This window comes from Poecilia reticulata, chromosome 4 (assembly GCF_904066995.2).
Source record: "Poecilia reticulata chromosome 4, P_reticulata-male-v2, whole genome shotgun sequence".
Classification (NCBI taxonomy): Eukaryota; Metazoa; Chordata; class Actinopteri; order Cyprinodontiformes; family Poeciliidae; genus Poecilia; species Poecilia reticulata.
In genome coordinates this window covers 11,101,579-11,117,746 of record NC_088833.1, presented here as the reverse complement: position 1 = coordinate 11,117,746, position 16,168 = coordinate 11,101,579, and the positions used below count along the sequence as shown (strand labels likewise).

At 41.1% G+C, this 16,168-nt stretch overlaps 1 protein-coding gene across 2 annotated transcripts in view; it reads right to left on the bottom strand.

Moving 5' to 3' along the window:
- Nucleotides 1–965: 965 nt before the first annotated feature.
- The window catches only part of dspb (desmoplakin b), a 31,396-nt gene continuing 16,193 nt past the window's right edge, over nt 966–16,168 (bottom strand). For both annotated transcript variants that reach the window (XM_081606195.1, XM_081606194.1), the window contains exon 24: nt 966–15,610. In XM_081606195.1, coding sequence (XP_081462321.1) covers nt 1,601–15,610 — 14,010 coding nt within the window. In that variant the 3' untranslated portion in view covers nt 966–1,600. The remainder of the gene's footprint in view (nt 15,611–16,168) is intronic.

Here is a 16,168-nt window from a genome sequence, read left to right as displayed (position 1 = left end):
AGACATTCCTTCCTTGGAAATATGTTTTATTTTTGCATTGTGACATGGTGTTTGGAATACATAACAAGTTTAACAATTCATCTAAAATAATTGTGAAATTTGTTTAGAGCTTATTGACCTGACAAAACTTTTCAATACAATTTGTGGTCTTTAAGCACTTCTCACATTTCTCCTGTTGCTGTATGAAGAATAAACCACATATTTTGTTGTAAACAAAATCTAAATTTGTTAAAACTAATTAACACACTCCAATTTCCTCATGAAATTAATATGGATTCTCTATATTCAAAAGGCATACAGAACTATGATATCACTTTGTTCTAGTTTTCCCTCAAGTAGTTTTAGCTTAATCCGTTTATCTTTTTCTGTCGTGTTGGTTGTGTGTGTTACTTGCTTAGTGAGTTGGTTGAATAAAATGTTTTAACTGTGAAGTTGAAATATTTTTTTTAATAAACACTTGTATAATTGAGAGAAGTTGTCTATGTTTAGTCCATATCCATGTGACATCCTGCTGCACAGATAACGTCAGTTCTAGACTTATGTCTTCATCTATTCTTATTTTAAAAACATAGGCCTTAATGATAAAATGCTAAATTAAGTAAAAATGATAAATAATAACTAAGACTGAACTCTTTGACTATATATTTAAATTTTTTTTTCTCTATAAAGAGAAATGCTGCTTGGATTAAGTAATTTTTTATTCAATTAATAGTTTTATTACTAGTTACCATAAGCAGCTTTAATAATTATTCACAGCCAAAGTTGTCTCTTTCTGAAGTGCAACATTCTTTTTCTGATATTTGCTTAAGGCCATTTGGTTGGGTTTAAATTTTTTACTTTAATGAAAAGTTTTGAATATGCCAATAAAACTGAGGAACAAGTAGTAAATTACACATAAAATAAGAGGATAAATATGTCTTCAATGTGTTGAATTATTGTTTAAGAAGAACCACGCACAAAGATGGTTTCAAATCCACACGAGTACAAACTCTTCTTTAATAAATGATGGTAACAAATTAAACAGCGTATATATCGTACTAATCAGAAAACAGATTCCTTTAAAAAAATTGCTCAGTAAAATAAAACCATTAAACCAATAATGTCAACAAACTTATACCCCAGAAAACAAACATACATCATATTTCAATGATTCATGAAACAAAAGCTGATTATAGTAATTATTCAAATTGAGAGGATAGTCCATGAAAGAGCCATATTGAGAGCCATATTCCATGAAACTTTGGAAAATAATATTTTTGAAACAGAGCATGCAAAAACAAATATGGCAATAATTAAGATTTTTTTTAAGGATACCAATGATAATCATAACACATGTATTTCCTCTCCAAATACCTTAAGGTGGCTGTTAATAATACTTTTCTTGATTGTCATAAATCTGTTCTGTAAGTGTTCTTCATATCTTTTACTTGAAGCGCCAAAAACAAAGTAAAACCAAATGCAAAAAAAAAGAACGAAAAACATTTCTACTGCACAGAAAGAAAATATTTAGTAAATCCCCACACACTGACAGTATTGTAAGAACGATTACTTAATTTGCAAGAAAAGTGGATAAATGTAAAAGCCTTTGCATTTTATGGATTTATCTGGTAGAGGAAAAGCTGGTAAAGCTAGTAAGATTATGTTGTGTTAATGATGAACCCAGATCCAAACTGCTTCTGCGGGAGCCCCTTTGTGAACCGCTTCTGGATCCTGTCTTGGATCCCGGGGCTGAAGCAACATTGTATGGACTGCTGATACCTCTAGAGGATACAGATGATGCCTGAAGCATTTTCACCCCAGTGCCCTCTTCAACTAGACAGTTATCAAGGATTTCTTTGTAAGAAATTCGAAGTTTGCTTTTGGGACATGTCAAATTTTTTGTATGTTTTTTGACATCCTGGAGCTTTTGTGCCGTTCTTTGATCCACCCAATCCATTTTCAAAGCATCCTCAATGCTTCTTCTACAGCCCTTTTCTGGGTCATAAAGCCCACCTGTTGCAATCTGGAACTCCAGAAATCTCTGCCCTGCCTCATATGGTAGCCACATTTCCTTTATGGCCAGAGCAGCTGACAACTTCTTTTTGGATTTTAAATCCTCAAAACCAAAATAGGCTTTCTGGGCAGGTTTTAGTTTAGTGACCATGTCATTAGCTATTAAACCCATTTGAGAAGCCTCTTGTACGCTGACCCTCTTGCCATCTGTGGGATTCACAATTCCTCCAGTGCAAGCTTGGGCCTCAAGCAATCTCTGGGCTGTGATAGAATCTACTAGACCTCGATTTAAAGCCTCTGTGATAGAAATCTTCTCTAGTGCCTCTGTGTCAAAAATGGCTCCTACAGGCTCCACCTCGCCAACTGGTTCAAGAGGAGGGGACAGAGTGATCGATACATGGGATCCCTGCTCCAGGGAGTCTGAACATTTTTCAGCGACAACGCTGGATGATGAGCGTTTCTCTATGATTGTGGTAGTTTTTGTCGTAGTTGTTTTGGTGACTGTAGGAGATAACGGCCTCGATACAACAGTTGATGAAGAAGAGGATGAGGAAGATGATGTAATCGATGGAACAGGGACTACTGATGTTTTTGAGGTTGATGATGTTACTGAAGATGAGCTTAAAGAAGCTGAAGTTCCTGAAGTGGATATCATTGATGAAAAAGAGGATGAGGAAGATGATGCAATCGATGAAACAGGGACTACTGATGTTTTTGAGGTTGATGATGTTACTGAAGATGAGCTTAAAGAACCTGAAGTTCCTGAAGTGGGTATCATTGATGAAAAAGAGGATGAGGAAGATGATGTTATCGATGAAACAGGGACTACTGATGTTTTTGAGGTTGATGATGTTACTGAAGATGAGCTTAAAGAACCTGAAGTTCCTGAAGTGGATATCATTGATGAAAAAGAGGATGAGGAAGATGATGTAATCGATGGAACAGGGACTACTGATGTTTTTGAGGTTGATGGTGTTACTGAAGATGAGCTTAAAGAAGCTGAAGTTCCTGAAGTGGATAGCATTGATGACGATGATGATGTAACTGATGATCTTCCTGATGGTTCTGGGATGAAGTTTAATGATGATCCAGTTGATGATGATGAAGATGATGACTTGTGTGTAGCCCGATTACTGATGATATGTGCAAATTGAGTGATGGTGATAGCTTGTGAGCGATACTGCTCTACAACAGACTGATCAATGACTCGCTTTTCTAGCAGGTCATTGATGTCATATTGTCTTCCAGTTGACCTGTCATTGATAACAAACCGCATGGAGCCATCTGGAGCGGTGATGGTAATCTCTTCCCACTCACATTCCTGCTCTGACAGCTCCAGGTAGGTGTTATAGTCAATATAGTCTTTGTTGTATGCTTCACGTACTGTCATCTCTTTACCAGTCTCTGGATCCACAATTATCACTCTCCTCTTTCTTACTGTGTTCTTTTTGCTTGACTCCTGCTTCTTCTTGTCTATGATTGGCAACAGAATAAGCCCAGTGTTCTCATCTGAGATACAACGTTTTTTAAGTTCCAGATAGGTCAGGTTTTCCTCTGTGTTGGGATCAAAGAAACCTTTAGTGTCATCACTTTCGTCAGTCAGGATCTTATTCATTTCTTCATTAAAATAGCCTCTTTTATATGCAATATTCACATCAATACGGTGGCTGTGTTGGGGATCAATGATGCCTCCGCTGGCAATCTGTGCCTCCAGCAGACGAATGCCATGACCCTTCTCCACTAGAGAATTCTCTATGGCCTGAAAGAGGGAGATTATCTCACCTGTTACAGGCATTTTGTAACCGGTAACAGCCTTTTCTGCTGAAAGCAGTTTTTCCTTAAATTCTGGCCCAAAAAGCCTTTTATTGTAGGCTTCAGCAACAGTCAGAAAGAGATTATTGACAGGATCAATCATAAAACCTGATGCAGCTTGGGCTTCAAGTAGTTCTAGAGTGGTGCCAGGTCGCAGAAGTCCATTTTTCATAGCTTGATAGATTGATAGGACTTTCTTACTGGCTTCATCATAAACTCCTGCTATGCAAGTGGAACCTCGCAAGTATGACCTAAGGCGATCCTCAATGTCTTGGGTTGTAAGTTTGCCTGCGTTCAGCTGGTCCACATCTGATTTGCTTAACAGCTTTGCTTCAACCAGCTCTATGACAGACACCTCGTTTCGAAGTCCCCTTATAGTTGATTGTTTAGGTTTGGGGAGAAGCAAAAGTCCAGTGCTGGGATCAGATTTACATTTTGTCTTCAGTGATGCATATGTAGTTGGTTGTTGAGTATCTGGGTCTAGATAGCACTTGGGAGACTTATTCAGTGCCTGATAGAGGTCCTCATCAATAAGACCTCGTTTCTTTGCAATATCTTTGGGTAGGAAAACACTGACACTGGGGTCCAAAATTCCACCAACCGAGTCCTGAGCCTGAAGGAGCTGTAGTGCAGTGTCTTTGTTAATTATTCCCTTTCTCATGGCTTGGCCAGCTGACAGAAATTTGGCAGTATCTGGATCTTGATACCCGATAGCAGCAGTTTCAGCTGAAAACAATATTGATTCATTTTCTTTGTCTACTAGTCCTCTGGCACATGCTTCTTTTACTGTATGTTTCTTATTTGTCCTGGGGTCAATGATGTAACCTGTAGCTGCCTGGGCAAGAAGAAGTTTGTTAGCACTGTCAGATGACATGATTTTCTGTTTTTTTGCTTCTGTGAAGGACATTTGTCCAAGAGGCCCAGCAGCTACACCAGCAATTAATCCTGTCCCTTTTAAAAACATTTTAATATCTACAGAAACCTCTGAAACAGTTCTCTTCCCTTTTGTTAGTTGGTCAAATGTTTGTTTGTCCAGAACTCCACAATCTAGTAGCTGCTGTGCTGTGACTGTCTTGTGGACACCATCAAAAAATAATTTGGAGGGGTCAAGCTTCCCTGACATTGGCAAAATATGTAAACCAGTGTGAGTGTTTGTATTACATTTTGCCTTGAGAGCCCCATAGCTGACATTCTGTTCAGTTTCTGGGTCAAGATAACAAGGAGGATTCTGTTTAAGAGCATGAATTAGTTTTTCATCTAACAGGTTTCGCTTTAAAGCTACATCTTTAGGTAGAAATACACTAAGATTGGGGTCTAAAATTCCTCCAACTGAATCTTGGGCTTGTAAAAGATTTAGGCCAGTTGTCTCACCAATTAAACCTTTTTTCATGGCCTCAAACAATGACATTAACTTTCCTGAACTGGGATCTTTAAAGCCAATAGCAGCACTTTCAGCTGCTAACAGCCTACTTTGGTCTTTAAAATCTGCCACTCCTCTGATACATGCCACCTCTACAGTCAATTTCTGCTCTGTTTTAGGGTCAATGATGTGTCCTGTGGCAGCCTGGGCCTCTAACAGTAAATTTGCACTGTCTTCTGATATGATCTTCAGTTTCTTAGCTTCTGAAAATGAAATATTGCCTTGAGTGCTACTAATTACACCAGCAATGGAACCAGTCCCTTTAAGATTAACCTTCTTATCTGCAGATACCTCTGGGATAGTTTTCTCTCCTTTGATCAACATGTTAAAAGTTGATTGGTCAAGAACACCACAATCCAACAACTGCTGTGCTGAAACTGGCTTGCGTAAGCCATCAAACATCAGTTTGGAGGGATCTTTCTTTTCAGCAAGAGAAAGAAGCATCAAACCAGTTCGAGGCTCTGTTGGGCATTTTTTCTTTAAAGACCCATAGCTTGCACCATGCTCTGTTTCTGGGTCAATGTAACATTCAGGATTCTGTTTAAGTGAAAGAACAAGGTCTTCATCCAAAAGGTTGCGTTTCAGAGCAATTTCAATAGGGAGGAAAATACTGAGATTTGGATCAAGAATGCCCCCGGCAGATTCCTGGGCTTGTAGCAAACGCACTGCTGTTTTTTTGTCAATTATTGCCTTCTTCATCGCCTCAAATGCTGATAGAGATTTTCCAGTGTGAGGATCCTTGAATCCAACAGCAGCAGATTCTGCTGCTAAGAGTTTGTCTCGAATACTTCTGTCCACCACTCCCCTTGCACAAGCCTCTTCTACTGTCAATTTCTGATTGGTTATTGGATCAATGATGTGACCTGTGGCAGCCTGGGCTTCCAGCAGCAAATCTGCACTTTCTGGAAGCATTAGCATCTTTTTCTTGGCCTCTGAAATGGACATTTTTCCTAAAGATCCAACTTTGACACCAGCAATAGACTCTGTTCCTTTTAGAAATAGTTTTTTGTCTACAGAAACCTCTGGGACAGTTTTCTCCCCTTTGATCAACTTCTCAAATGTTGGTTTGTCAAGAACACCACAATCCAACAACTGCTGCGCAGAGACTGGCTTGCGAACGCCATCAAACATGAGTTTGGAAGGATCTTTCTTCTGAGCAACAGGAAGAAGCACCAGCCCAGTTCGAGGTTCTATTGGGCATTTTTTCTTTAAAGCACTGTAGCTAACACCATGCTCTGTGTCTGGGTCAATATAACACTGAGGGTTCTGAGTGAGTGCATGAACAAGGTCTTGGTCCAAAAGACTGCATTTCACAGCAGTTTCTTTTGATAGGAAAACACTGAGATTTGGATCAAGAATACCCCCTGCAGATTCCTGGGCCTGCAGCAAACGCACTCCTGTCTTTTTGTCGATTAATGCTTTCTTCATTGCCTCAAACACTGATAGAGATTTTCCAGTGTGAGGATCCTTGAATCCAATAGCAGCAGCTTCTGCTGCTAAGAGTTTATCTCGAATACTTCTGTCCACCACTCCCCTTGCACAAGCCTCTTCTACTGTCAATTTCTGATTAGTCATTGGGTCAATGATGTGGCCTGTGGCTGCCTGGGCTTCCAGAAGCAAATCTGCACTCTCTGGTGGCATTAGCATCTGTTTCTTTGCCTCTGAAATGGACATTTTAGCTGAAGATCCAACTTTGACACCAGCAATGGATCCTGTTCCTTTTAGAAATATCTTTTTATCTACGGAAAGTTCTAGGACAGTTTTCTCACCTTTGATCAACTTGTTAAATGTTGGTTTGTCAAGGACACCACATTCTAATAATTGCTGTGCAGAGACTGGCTTGCGAACGCCATCAAACATCAGTTTGGAGGGATCTTTCCTCTCAGTAAGTGGCAGAATCAGCAGATTAGTTTGCGGCTCTGTTTTACATTTTGTCTTTAAATCACTGTAAGTAGCATCTCGCTCTGTGTCTGGATCAATGTAATGCTTGGGATTCTGGCTAAGGGCACGACAGAGCTCTTCATCCAAAAGGTTGCTCGTCTTGGCTGTGTCTTTTGGCAGGAAAACACTGAGATTCGGATCAAGAATACCCCCTGCAGATTCCTGGGCCTGCAACAAACGCACTCCTGTCTTTTTGTCTATTAATGCCTTCTTCATCGCCTCAAACACTGATAGGGATTTTCCAGTGTGAGGATCCTTGAATCCAACAGCAGCAGCTTCTGCTGCTAAGAGTTTATCTCGAATACTTCTGTCCACCACTCCCCTGGCACAAGCCTCTTCTACTGTCAATTTCTGATTAGTCATTGGGTCAATGATGTGGCCTGTGGCAGCCTGGGCTTCCAGAAGCAAATCTGCACTCTCTGGTGGCATTAGCATCTGTTTCTTTGCCTCTGAAATGGACATTTTAGCTGAAGATCCAACTTTGACACCAGCAATGGATCCTGTTCCTTTTAGAAATATCTTTTTATCTACGGAAAGTTCTAGGACAGTTTTCTCACCTTTGATCAACTTGTTAAATGTTGGTTTGTCAAGGACACCACATTCTAATAATTGCTGTGCAGAGACTGGCTTGCAAACGCCATCAAACATCAGTTTGGAGGGATCTTTCCTCTCAGTAAGTGGCAGAATCAGCAGACCAGTTTGTGGCTCTGTTTTACATTTTGTCTTTAAATCACTGTAAGTAGCATCTCGCTCTATGTCTGGATCAATGTAATGCTTGGGATTCTGGTTAAGGGCACGGCAGAGCTCTTCATCCAAAAGGTTGCGCGTCTTGGCTGTGTCTTTTGGCAGGAAAACACTGAGATTTGGATCAAGAATACCCCCTGCAGATTCCTGGGCCTGCAACAAACGCACTCCTGTCTTTTTGTCTATTAATGCCTTCTTCATCGCCTCAAACACTGATAGGGATTTTCCAGTGTGAGGATCCTTGAATCCAACAGCAGCAGCTTCTGCTGCTAAGAGTTTATCTCGAATACTTCTGTCCACCACTCCCCTTGCACAAGCCTCTTCAACTGTCAATTTCTGATTTGTCATTGGGTCAATGATGTGACCTGTGGCAGCCTGGGCTTCCAGAAGCAAATCTGCACTCTCTGGGGTCATTAGCATCTGTTTCTTTGCCTCTGAAATGGACATTTTTTCTGAAGATCCAACTTTGACACCAGCAATGGATCCTGTTCCTTTTAGAGATATCTTTTTATCTACAGAAACTTCTGGGACAGTTTTATCTCCTTTCATCAACTTGTTAAATGTTGGTTTGTCAAGAACACCACATTCCAACAATTCTCGAGCAGAGACTGGTTTGCGAACGCCATCAAACATCAGTTTTGAGGGATCTTTCCTCTCAGTAAGTGGCAGAAGCAGCAGACCAGTTTGTGGTTCTGTTTTACATTTTGTCTTTAAATCACTGTAAGTAGCATCCCGCTCTGTGTCTGGATCAATGTAATGCCTGGGATTCTGGTTAAGGGCACGGCAGAGCTCTTCGTCCAAAAGGTCTCGCGTCTTTGCAGCGTCTTTTGGCAGGAAAACACTGAGATTTGGATCAAGAATACCCCCTGCAGATTCCTGGGCCTGCAACAAACGCACTCCTGTCTTTTTGTCTATTAATGCCTTCTTCATCGCCTCAAACACTGATAGGGATTTTCCAGTGTGAGGATCCTTGAATCCAACAGCAGCAGCTTCTGCTGCTAAGAGTTTATCTCGAATACTTCTGTCCACCACTCCCCTTGCACAAGCCTCTTCAACTGTCAATTTCTGATTTGTCATTGGGTCAATGATGTGACCTGTGGCAGCCTGGGCTTCCAGAAGCAAATCTGCACTCTCTGGGGTCATTAGCATCTGTTTCTTTGCCTCTGAAATGGACATTTTTTCTGAAGATCCAACTTTGACACCAGCAATGGATCCTGTTCCTTTTAGAGATATCTTTTTATCTACGGAAACTTCTGGGACAGTTTTATCTCCTTTCATCAACTTGTTAAATGTTGGTTTGTCAAGAACACCACATTCCAACAATTCTCGAGCAGAGACTGGTTTGCGAACGCCATCAAACATCAGTTTTGAGGGATCTTTCCTCTCAGTAAGTGGCAGAAGCAGCAGACCAGTTTGTGGTTCTGTTTTACATTTTGTCTTTAAATCACTGTAAGTAGCATCCCGCTCTGTGTCTGGATCAATGTAATGCCTGGGATTCTGGCTAAGGGCACGACAGAGCTCTTCATCCAAAAGGTTGCGCGTCTTGGCTGTGTCTTTTGGCAGGAAAACACTAAGATTTGGATCAAGAATACCCCCTGCAGATTCCTGGGCCTGCAACAAACGCACTCCTGTCATTCTGTCAATTATTCCTTTCTTCATCGCCTCAAATACTGATAGAGATTTTCCAGTGTGAGGATCCTTGAATCCAACAGCTGCAGCTTCTGCTGCTAAGAGTTTATCTTGATCACATTTGTCCACCACTCCTCTTGCACAAGCCTCTTCTACTGTCAATTTCTGATTTGTCATTGGGTCAATGATGTGACCTGTGGCAGCTTGAGCTTCAAGAAGCAAATCTGCACTCTCTGGGGGCACGATCATCTGTTTCTTTGCCTCTGAAATAGACATTTTTTCTGAAGATCCAACTTTGACACCAGCAATGGATCCTGTTCCTTTTAGAGATATCTTTTTATCTAAGGAAACTTCTGGGACAGTTTTCTCTCTTTTGATCAACTTGTTAAATGTTGGTTTGTCAAGAACACCACATTCCAACAATTCTCGAGCAGAGACTGGTTTGCGAACGCCTTCAAACATCAGTTTGGAGGGATCTTTCTTCTCAGTAAGTGGCAGAAGCAGCAGACCAGTTTGTGGTTCTGTTTTACATTTTGTCTTTAAATCACTGTAAGTAGCATCCCGCTCTGTGTCTGGATCAATGTAATGCTTGGGATTCTGGTTAAGGGCACGGCAGAGCTCTTCGTCCAAAAGATCTCGCGTCTTGGCTGCGTCTTTTGGCAGGAAAACACTGAGATTTGGATCAAGAATACCCCCTGCAGATTCCTGGGCCTGCAACAAACGCACTCCAGTCAATCTGTCAATTATTCCTTTCTTCATCGCCTCATATACTGATAGGGATTTTCCAGTGTGAGGATCCTTGAATCCAACAGCAGCAGATTCTGCTGCTAAGAGTTTATCTTGAATACGTCTGTCCACCACTCCCCTTGCACAAGCCTCTTCTACTGTCAATTTCTGATTGGTCTTTGGGTCAATGATGTGACCTGTGGCAGCCTGGGCTTCCAGAAGCAAATCTGCACTCTCTGGGGTCATTAGCATCTGTTTCTTTGCCTCTGAAATGGACATTTTAGCTGAAGATCCAACTTTGACACCAGCAATGGATCCTGTTCCTTTCAGAGATATCTTTTTATCTACGGAAACTTCTGGGACAGTTATATCTCCTTTCATCAACTTGTTATATGTTGGTTTGTCAAGAACACCACATTCCAACAATTCTCGAGCAGAGACTGGTTTGCGAACGCCATCAAACATCAGTTTGGAGGGATCTTTCCTCTCACTAAGTGGCAGAAGCAGCAGACCAGTTTGTGGCTCTGTTTTACATTTTGTCTTTAAATCACTGTAAGTAGCATCTCGGTCTGTGTCTGGATCAATGTAATGCTTGGGATTCAGGTTAAGTGCACGACAGAGCTCTTCATCCAAAAGGTTGCGCGTCTTGGCTGTGTCTTTTGGCAGGAAAACACTGAGATTTGGATCAAGAATACCTCCTGCAGATTCCTGGGCTTGCAACAAACGCACTCCTGTCTTTTTGTCAATTAATGACTTTTTCATCGCCTCAAATACTGATAGGGATTTTCCAGTGTGAGGATCCTTGAATCCAACAGCAGCAGCTTCTGCTGCTAAGAGTTTATCTCGAATACTTCTGTCCACCACTCCCCTGGCACAAGCCTCTTCTACTGTCAATTTCTGATTGGTCATTGGGTCAATGATGTGACCTGTGGCAGCCTGGGCTTCCAGAAGCAAATCTGCACTCTCTGGGGGCATTAACATCTGTTTCTTTGCCTCTGAAATTGACATTTTTTCTGAAGATCCAACTTTGACACCAGCAATGGATCCTGTTCCTTTTAGAGATATCTTTTTATCTACGGAAACTTCTGGGACAGTTTTCTCTCCTTTGATCAACTTGTTAAATGTTGGTTTGTCAAGAACACCGCATTCCAACAATTCTCGAGCAGAGACTGGTTTGCGAACGCCATCAAACATCAGTTTGGAGGGATCTTTCCTCTCACTAAGTGGCAGAAGCAGCAGACCAGTTTGTGGCTCTGTTTTACATTTTGTCTTTAAATCACTGTAAGTAGCATCACGCTCTGTGTCTGGATCAATGTAATGCTTGGGATTCTGGTTAAGTGCACGACAGAGCTCTTCATCCAAAAGGTTGCGCGTCTTGGCTGTGTCTTTTGGCAGGAAAACACTGAGATTTGGATCAAGAATACCTCCTGCAGATTCCTGGGCTTGCAAAAAACGCACTCCTGTCTTTTTGTCAATTAATGACTTTTTCATCGCCTCAAATACTGATAGGGATTTTCCAGTGTGAGGATCCTTGAATCCAACAGCAGCAGCTTCTGCTGCTAAGAGTTTATCTCGAATACTTCTGTCCACCACTCCCCTGGCACAAGCCTCTTCTACTGTCAATTTCTGATTGGTCATTGGGTCAATGATGTGACCTGTGGCAGCCTGGGCTTCCAGAAGCAAATCTGCACTCTCTGGGGGCATTAACATCTGTTTCTTTGCCTCTGAAATTGACATTTTTTCTGAAGATCCAACTTTGACACCAGCAATGGATCCTGTTCCTTTTAGAGATATCTTTTTATCTACGGTAACGTCTGGGACAGTTTTCTCTCCTTTGATCAATTTGTTAAATGTTGGTTTGTCAAGAACACCACATTCCAACAATTCTCGAGCAGAGACTGGTTTGCGAACGCCATCAAACATCAGTTTGGAGGGATCTTTCCTCTCACTAAGTGGCAGAAGCAGCAGACCAGTCTGTGGCTCTATTTTACATTTTGTCTTTAAATCACTGTAAGTAGCATCACGCTCTGTGTCTGGATCAATGTAATGTTTGGGATTCTGGTTAAGGGCACGACAGAGCTCTTCATCCAAAAGGTTGCGCTTTATGGCTGTGTCTTTTGGCAGGAAAACACTGAGATTTGGATCAAGAATACCCCCTGCAGATTCCTGGGCCTGCAACAAACGCACTCCAGTCATTCTGTCAATTATTCCTTTCTTCATCGCCTCAAATACTGATAGAGATTTTCCAGTGTAAGGATCCCTGAATCCAACAGCTGCAGCCTCTGCTGCTAAGAGTTTGTCTTGATCACGTCTGTCCACCACTCCCCTGGCACAAGCCTCTTCTACTGTCAATTTCTCATTGGTCATTGGGTCAATGATGTGACCTGTGGCAGCCTGGGCTTCCAGAAGCAAATCTGCACTCTCTGGGGTCATTATCATCTGTTTCTTTGCCTCTGAAATGGACATTTTTTCTGAAGATCCAACTTTGACACCAGCAATGGATCCTGTTCCTTTTAAAGATATATTTTTATCTACAGAAACCTCTGAGACAGTTTTCTCCCCTTTGATCAACTTGTTAAATGTTGGTTTGTCAAGGACACCACATTCCAACAATTGTCGAGCAGAGACTGGCTTGCGAACGCCATCAAACATCAGTTTGGAGGGATCTTTCCTCTCAGTAAGTGGCAGAAGCAGCAGATTAGTTTGGGGCTCTGTTTTACATTTTGTCTTTAAATCACTGTAAGTAGCATCTCGGTCTGTGTCTGGATCAATGTAATGCTTGGGATTCTGGCTAAGGGCACGACAGAGCTCTTCATCCAAAAGGTTGCGCGTCTTGGCTGTGTCTTTTGGCAGGAAAACACTGAGATTTGGATCAAGAATACCCCCTGCAGATTCCTGGGCTTGCAACAAACGCAATCCTGTCTTTTTGTCAATTAATGCCTTCTTCATCGCCTCAAACACTGATAGGGATTTTCCAGTGTGAGAATCCTTGAATCCAACAGCTGCAGCTTCTGCTGCTAAGAGTTTGTCTTGATCACATTTGTCCACCACTCCCCTTGCACAAGCCTCTTCTACTGTCAATTTCTGATTGGTCATTGGGTCAATGATGTGACCTGTGGCAGCCTGGGCTTCCAGAAGCAAATCTGCACTCTCTGGGGACATAAGCATCTGCTTCTTTACCTCTGAAATATTCATTTTTCCTAAAGACCCAATTGTGACACCAGCAATGGATCCTGTTCCTTTTAGGGGTATCTTTTTTTCTGCAGATACTTCTGGAACAGTTTTGTCTCCCTTCATTAGTTCGTTCAAAGTTGGTTTGTCCAGTACCCCACAATCAAATAACTGCTTTGCTGTTACAGGCTTTCTTACACCATCAAAGATCAGTTTTGAAGGATCTAACTTTTCAGGGATAGGTAAAAGTAACAAACCTGTATGTGGTTCTATCTTGCAACCTTCTTTCAGTGCTTGATAGCTGACATGTTGCTCTGTTTTAGGGTCAACATAATATTCAGGCTTCTCGTTTAGAGCTTGACAGAGATTTTTATCTAAAAGATTGCGTTTAATTGCTGTATCTCTTGGTAGGAATACACTAAAATCAGGATCTAGGATTCCTCCAACTGACTCTTGAGCCTGCAGAAGTCGTATTCCAGTCTTTTCCTCTATAAGTCCCTTTTTCATGAGCTGAAAAACTGAAATAGGTTTGGGTTTATTAGGATCCTTATAACCAATTGCTGCAGCTTCTGATGCCAATAATCTGTCCAGGTCATTAATGTCCACTACTCCCTTTGAACAAGCCTCTTCAACAGTCAACTTTTTGTTAGCCTTTGGGTCAATTATGTGACCAGTAGCAGCCTGTGCGTCAAGTAGCAAATCCGCGCATTCATCGGACAGTAGCATTTGTTTTTTTGCTTCAGTTAGAGACATTTTACGCTGACCGCTTACTATAACACCTGCTATTGGCCCAGTGCCCTTTAAATTAACAGTTTTGTCTTCAGAAACCTCAGGTATTGTTTTCTTTCCATTTTTAAGAGCTTTAAATGTTGGCTTGTCAAGAACATGACAATCAAACAGATGCTTGGCAGTAACAGGTTTCCGAACGCCATCAAATACAAGGTTAGAAGGATCCACTTTCTCAGGAATCGGGAGAAGCCAAAGACCTGTATGTGGCTCTATTTTACATCTTCTTTTCATTGCCATATAGGTCACACCTTCTTCAGTTTCTGGGTCTAGATAGAGCTCTGGGCTCTGATTCAGAGCATTACACATGCTTTCATCAATAAGGTTACGCTCAGTGGCAACGTCTCTAGGGAGGAACACACTAAGTATAGGATCCAAAATGCCCCCAACAGACTCCTGGGCTTGTAACAGACGCAGTGCTGTATTTTTGTCAATAACTCCCTGTTTCATTGCCTGAAACACTGATAGTGGTTTGTTTTTGCCAGGCCCAGCGTATCCAACAGCTGCCGCTTCTGCTGCAAGTAACCTCTCTTTGTCCTCATCATCAATAACTCCTTGATTATATGCTTCTGTCACTGTTAACTTCTGATTGGTTCTTGGGTCAATGATGTGCCCTGTAGCAGCTTGTGCATCGAGAAGTAAGTCAATGCTATCTGATGGAAGAAGATTTTCTTTCTTGGCTTCAGTAAATGTCAGTTTGCAAAGTGGCTTATTGCTAGACCCTGGACCTTTTGGACTTTCAATTATCACTCCAGCTATTGGCCCTGTGCCTTTAAGAGGAACTTTTTTCTCAGTAGACACTTCTGGAACTGTCTTATGTCCTTTCAGAAGCTGGTTATATGTTGATTTGTCTAAAACTCCTGAGTCAAGTAATTGCTTTGCAGTGACTGGCTTGCGGACTCCATCAAAAACCACAGAGGAGGCATCTGGGGTTGGAGGCTCTCTAGTTTGCTTTAGCTCAGTCTCCATGGTCTGTCTAACAATTGTCCCATCTTGCAGTTGTTTTTGGAGGACTGATAGTCTACTCTTATATTTCTCCTCAAGTTCCCTGTGTTCTTTCATCAACCTCTCTATCTCACTTTTAAAGGATTTCTTATCCCTCTCGAGAATATCCTTGTCAGTGTCATACTGCCTTATCAAACTTTGTTTGCTTTCACATTGATCCTTCCAAAAATTCAAATCTCTCTTCCCCCTCTCGATGTCCTCTTGTAGACGTTGCTTGTTGCGAAGCTCTAACTCGTGGGAATGTTTCATGTGGTTCACTTCTTCTTGTAGTCTTAGCATTTGCTCTTTGTCAAATTCAAACCGTTGCAATTTCAGTGACAAAGAATCTTTTTCACTTACAATCTCACTGTACTTGGACTGAAGGGACTGTAACGATGTGTGTGTCTGCAGAAAATAAAAAGAAGAAACAATAACAAATCATTAGTTACTTTATAAATTTTACATTAGATTAAATACATTGTTCATTTTGGTCATTGACTCGGTGACATTTATATATTGACAAATATCACACATACGCTTTTCATCTATGGAAAAAGAAAACTAGAGTTATACATTTTTACAAGTAGCCTGACTTTCCTGTCCTGTAAGGTTATTTTTTTATTTATTTTTTTAATTTAGCAACTTTTTACTTAGTTTTAGTCCTGTACCTGGCCATTTTAAGATGAACGTGTTACATTTTTAGATTAGTTCAACAAATAAAAGGCTATTAAAGGCTTCTAAGCATATGGGATACTGAACTGCTGTGACAGTCCAAAACGCTTGCAGTACTATGTAAAGCCCTTGTCTAAGCAAAACATTTTTACACATATTACCAATATCATAGCAGCCAGATTTCTTAGGAAAATGAAAGAAATTAAACCTATTACCCCCACTTTAAAGGCTTTTCATTAACAGGCACTAAACTTTTATTATAATTATTTAAAATTTTATTGATGTCTTTTC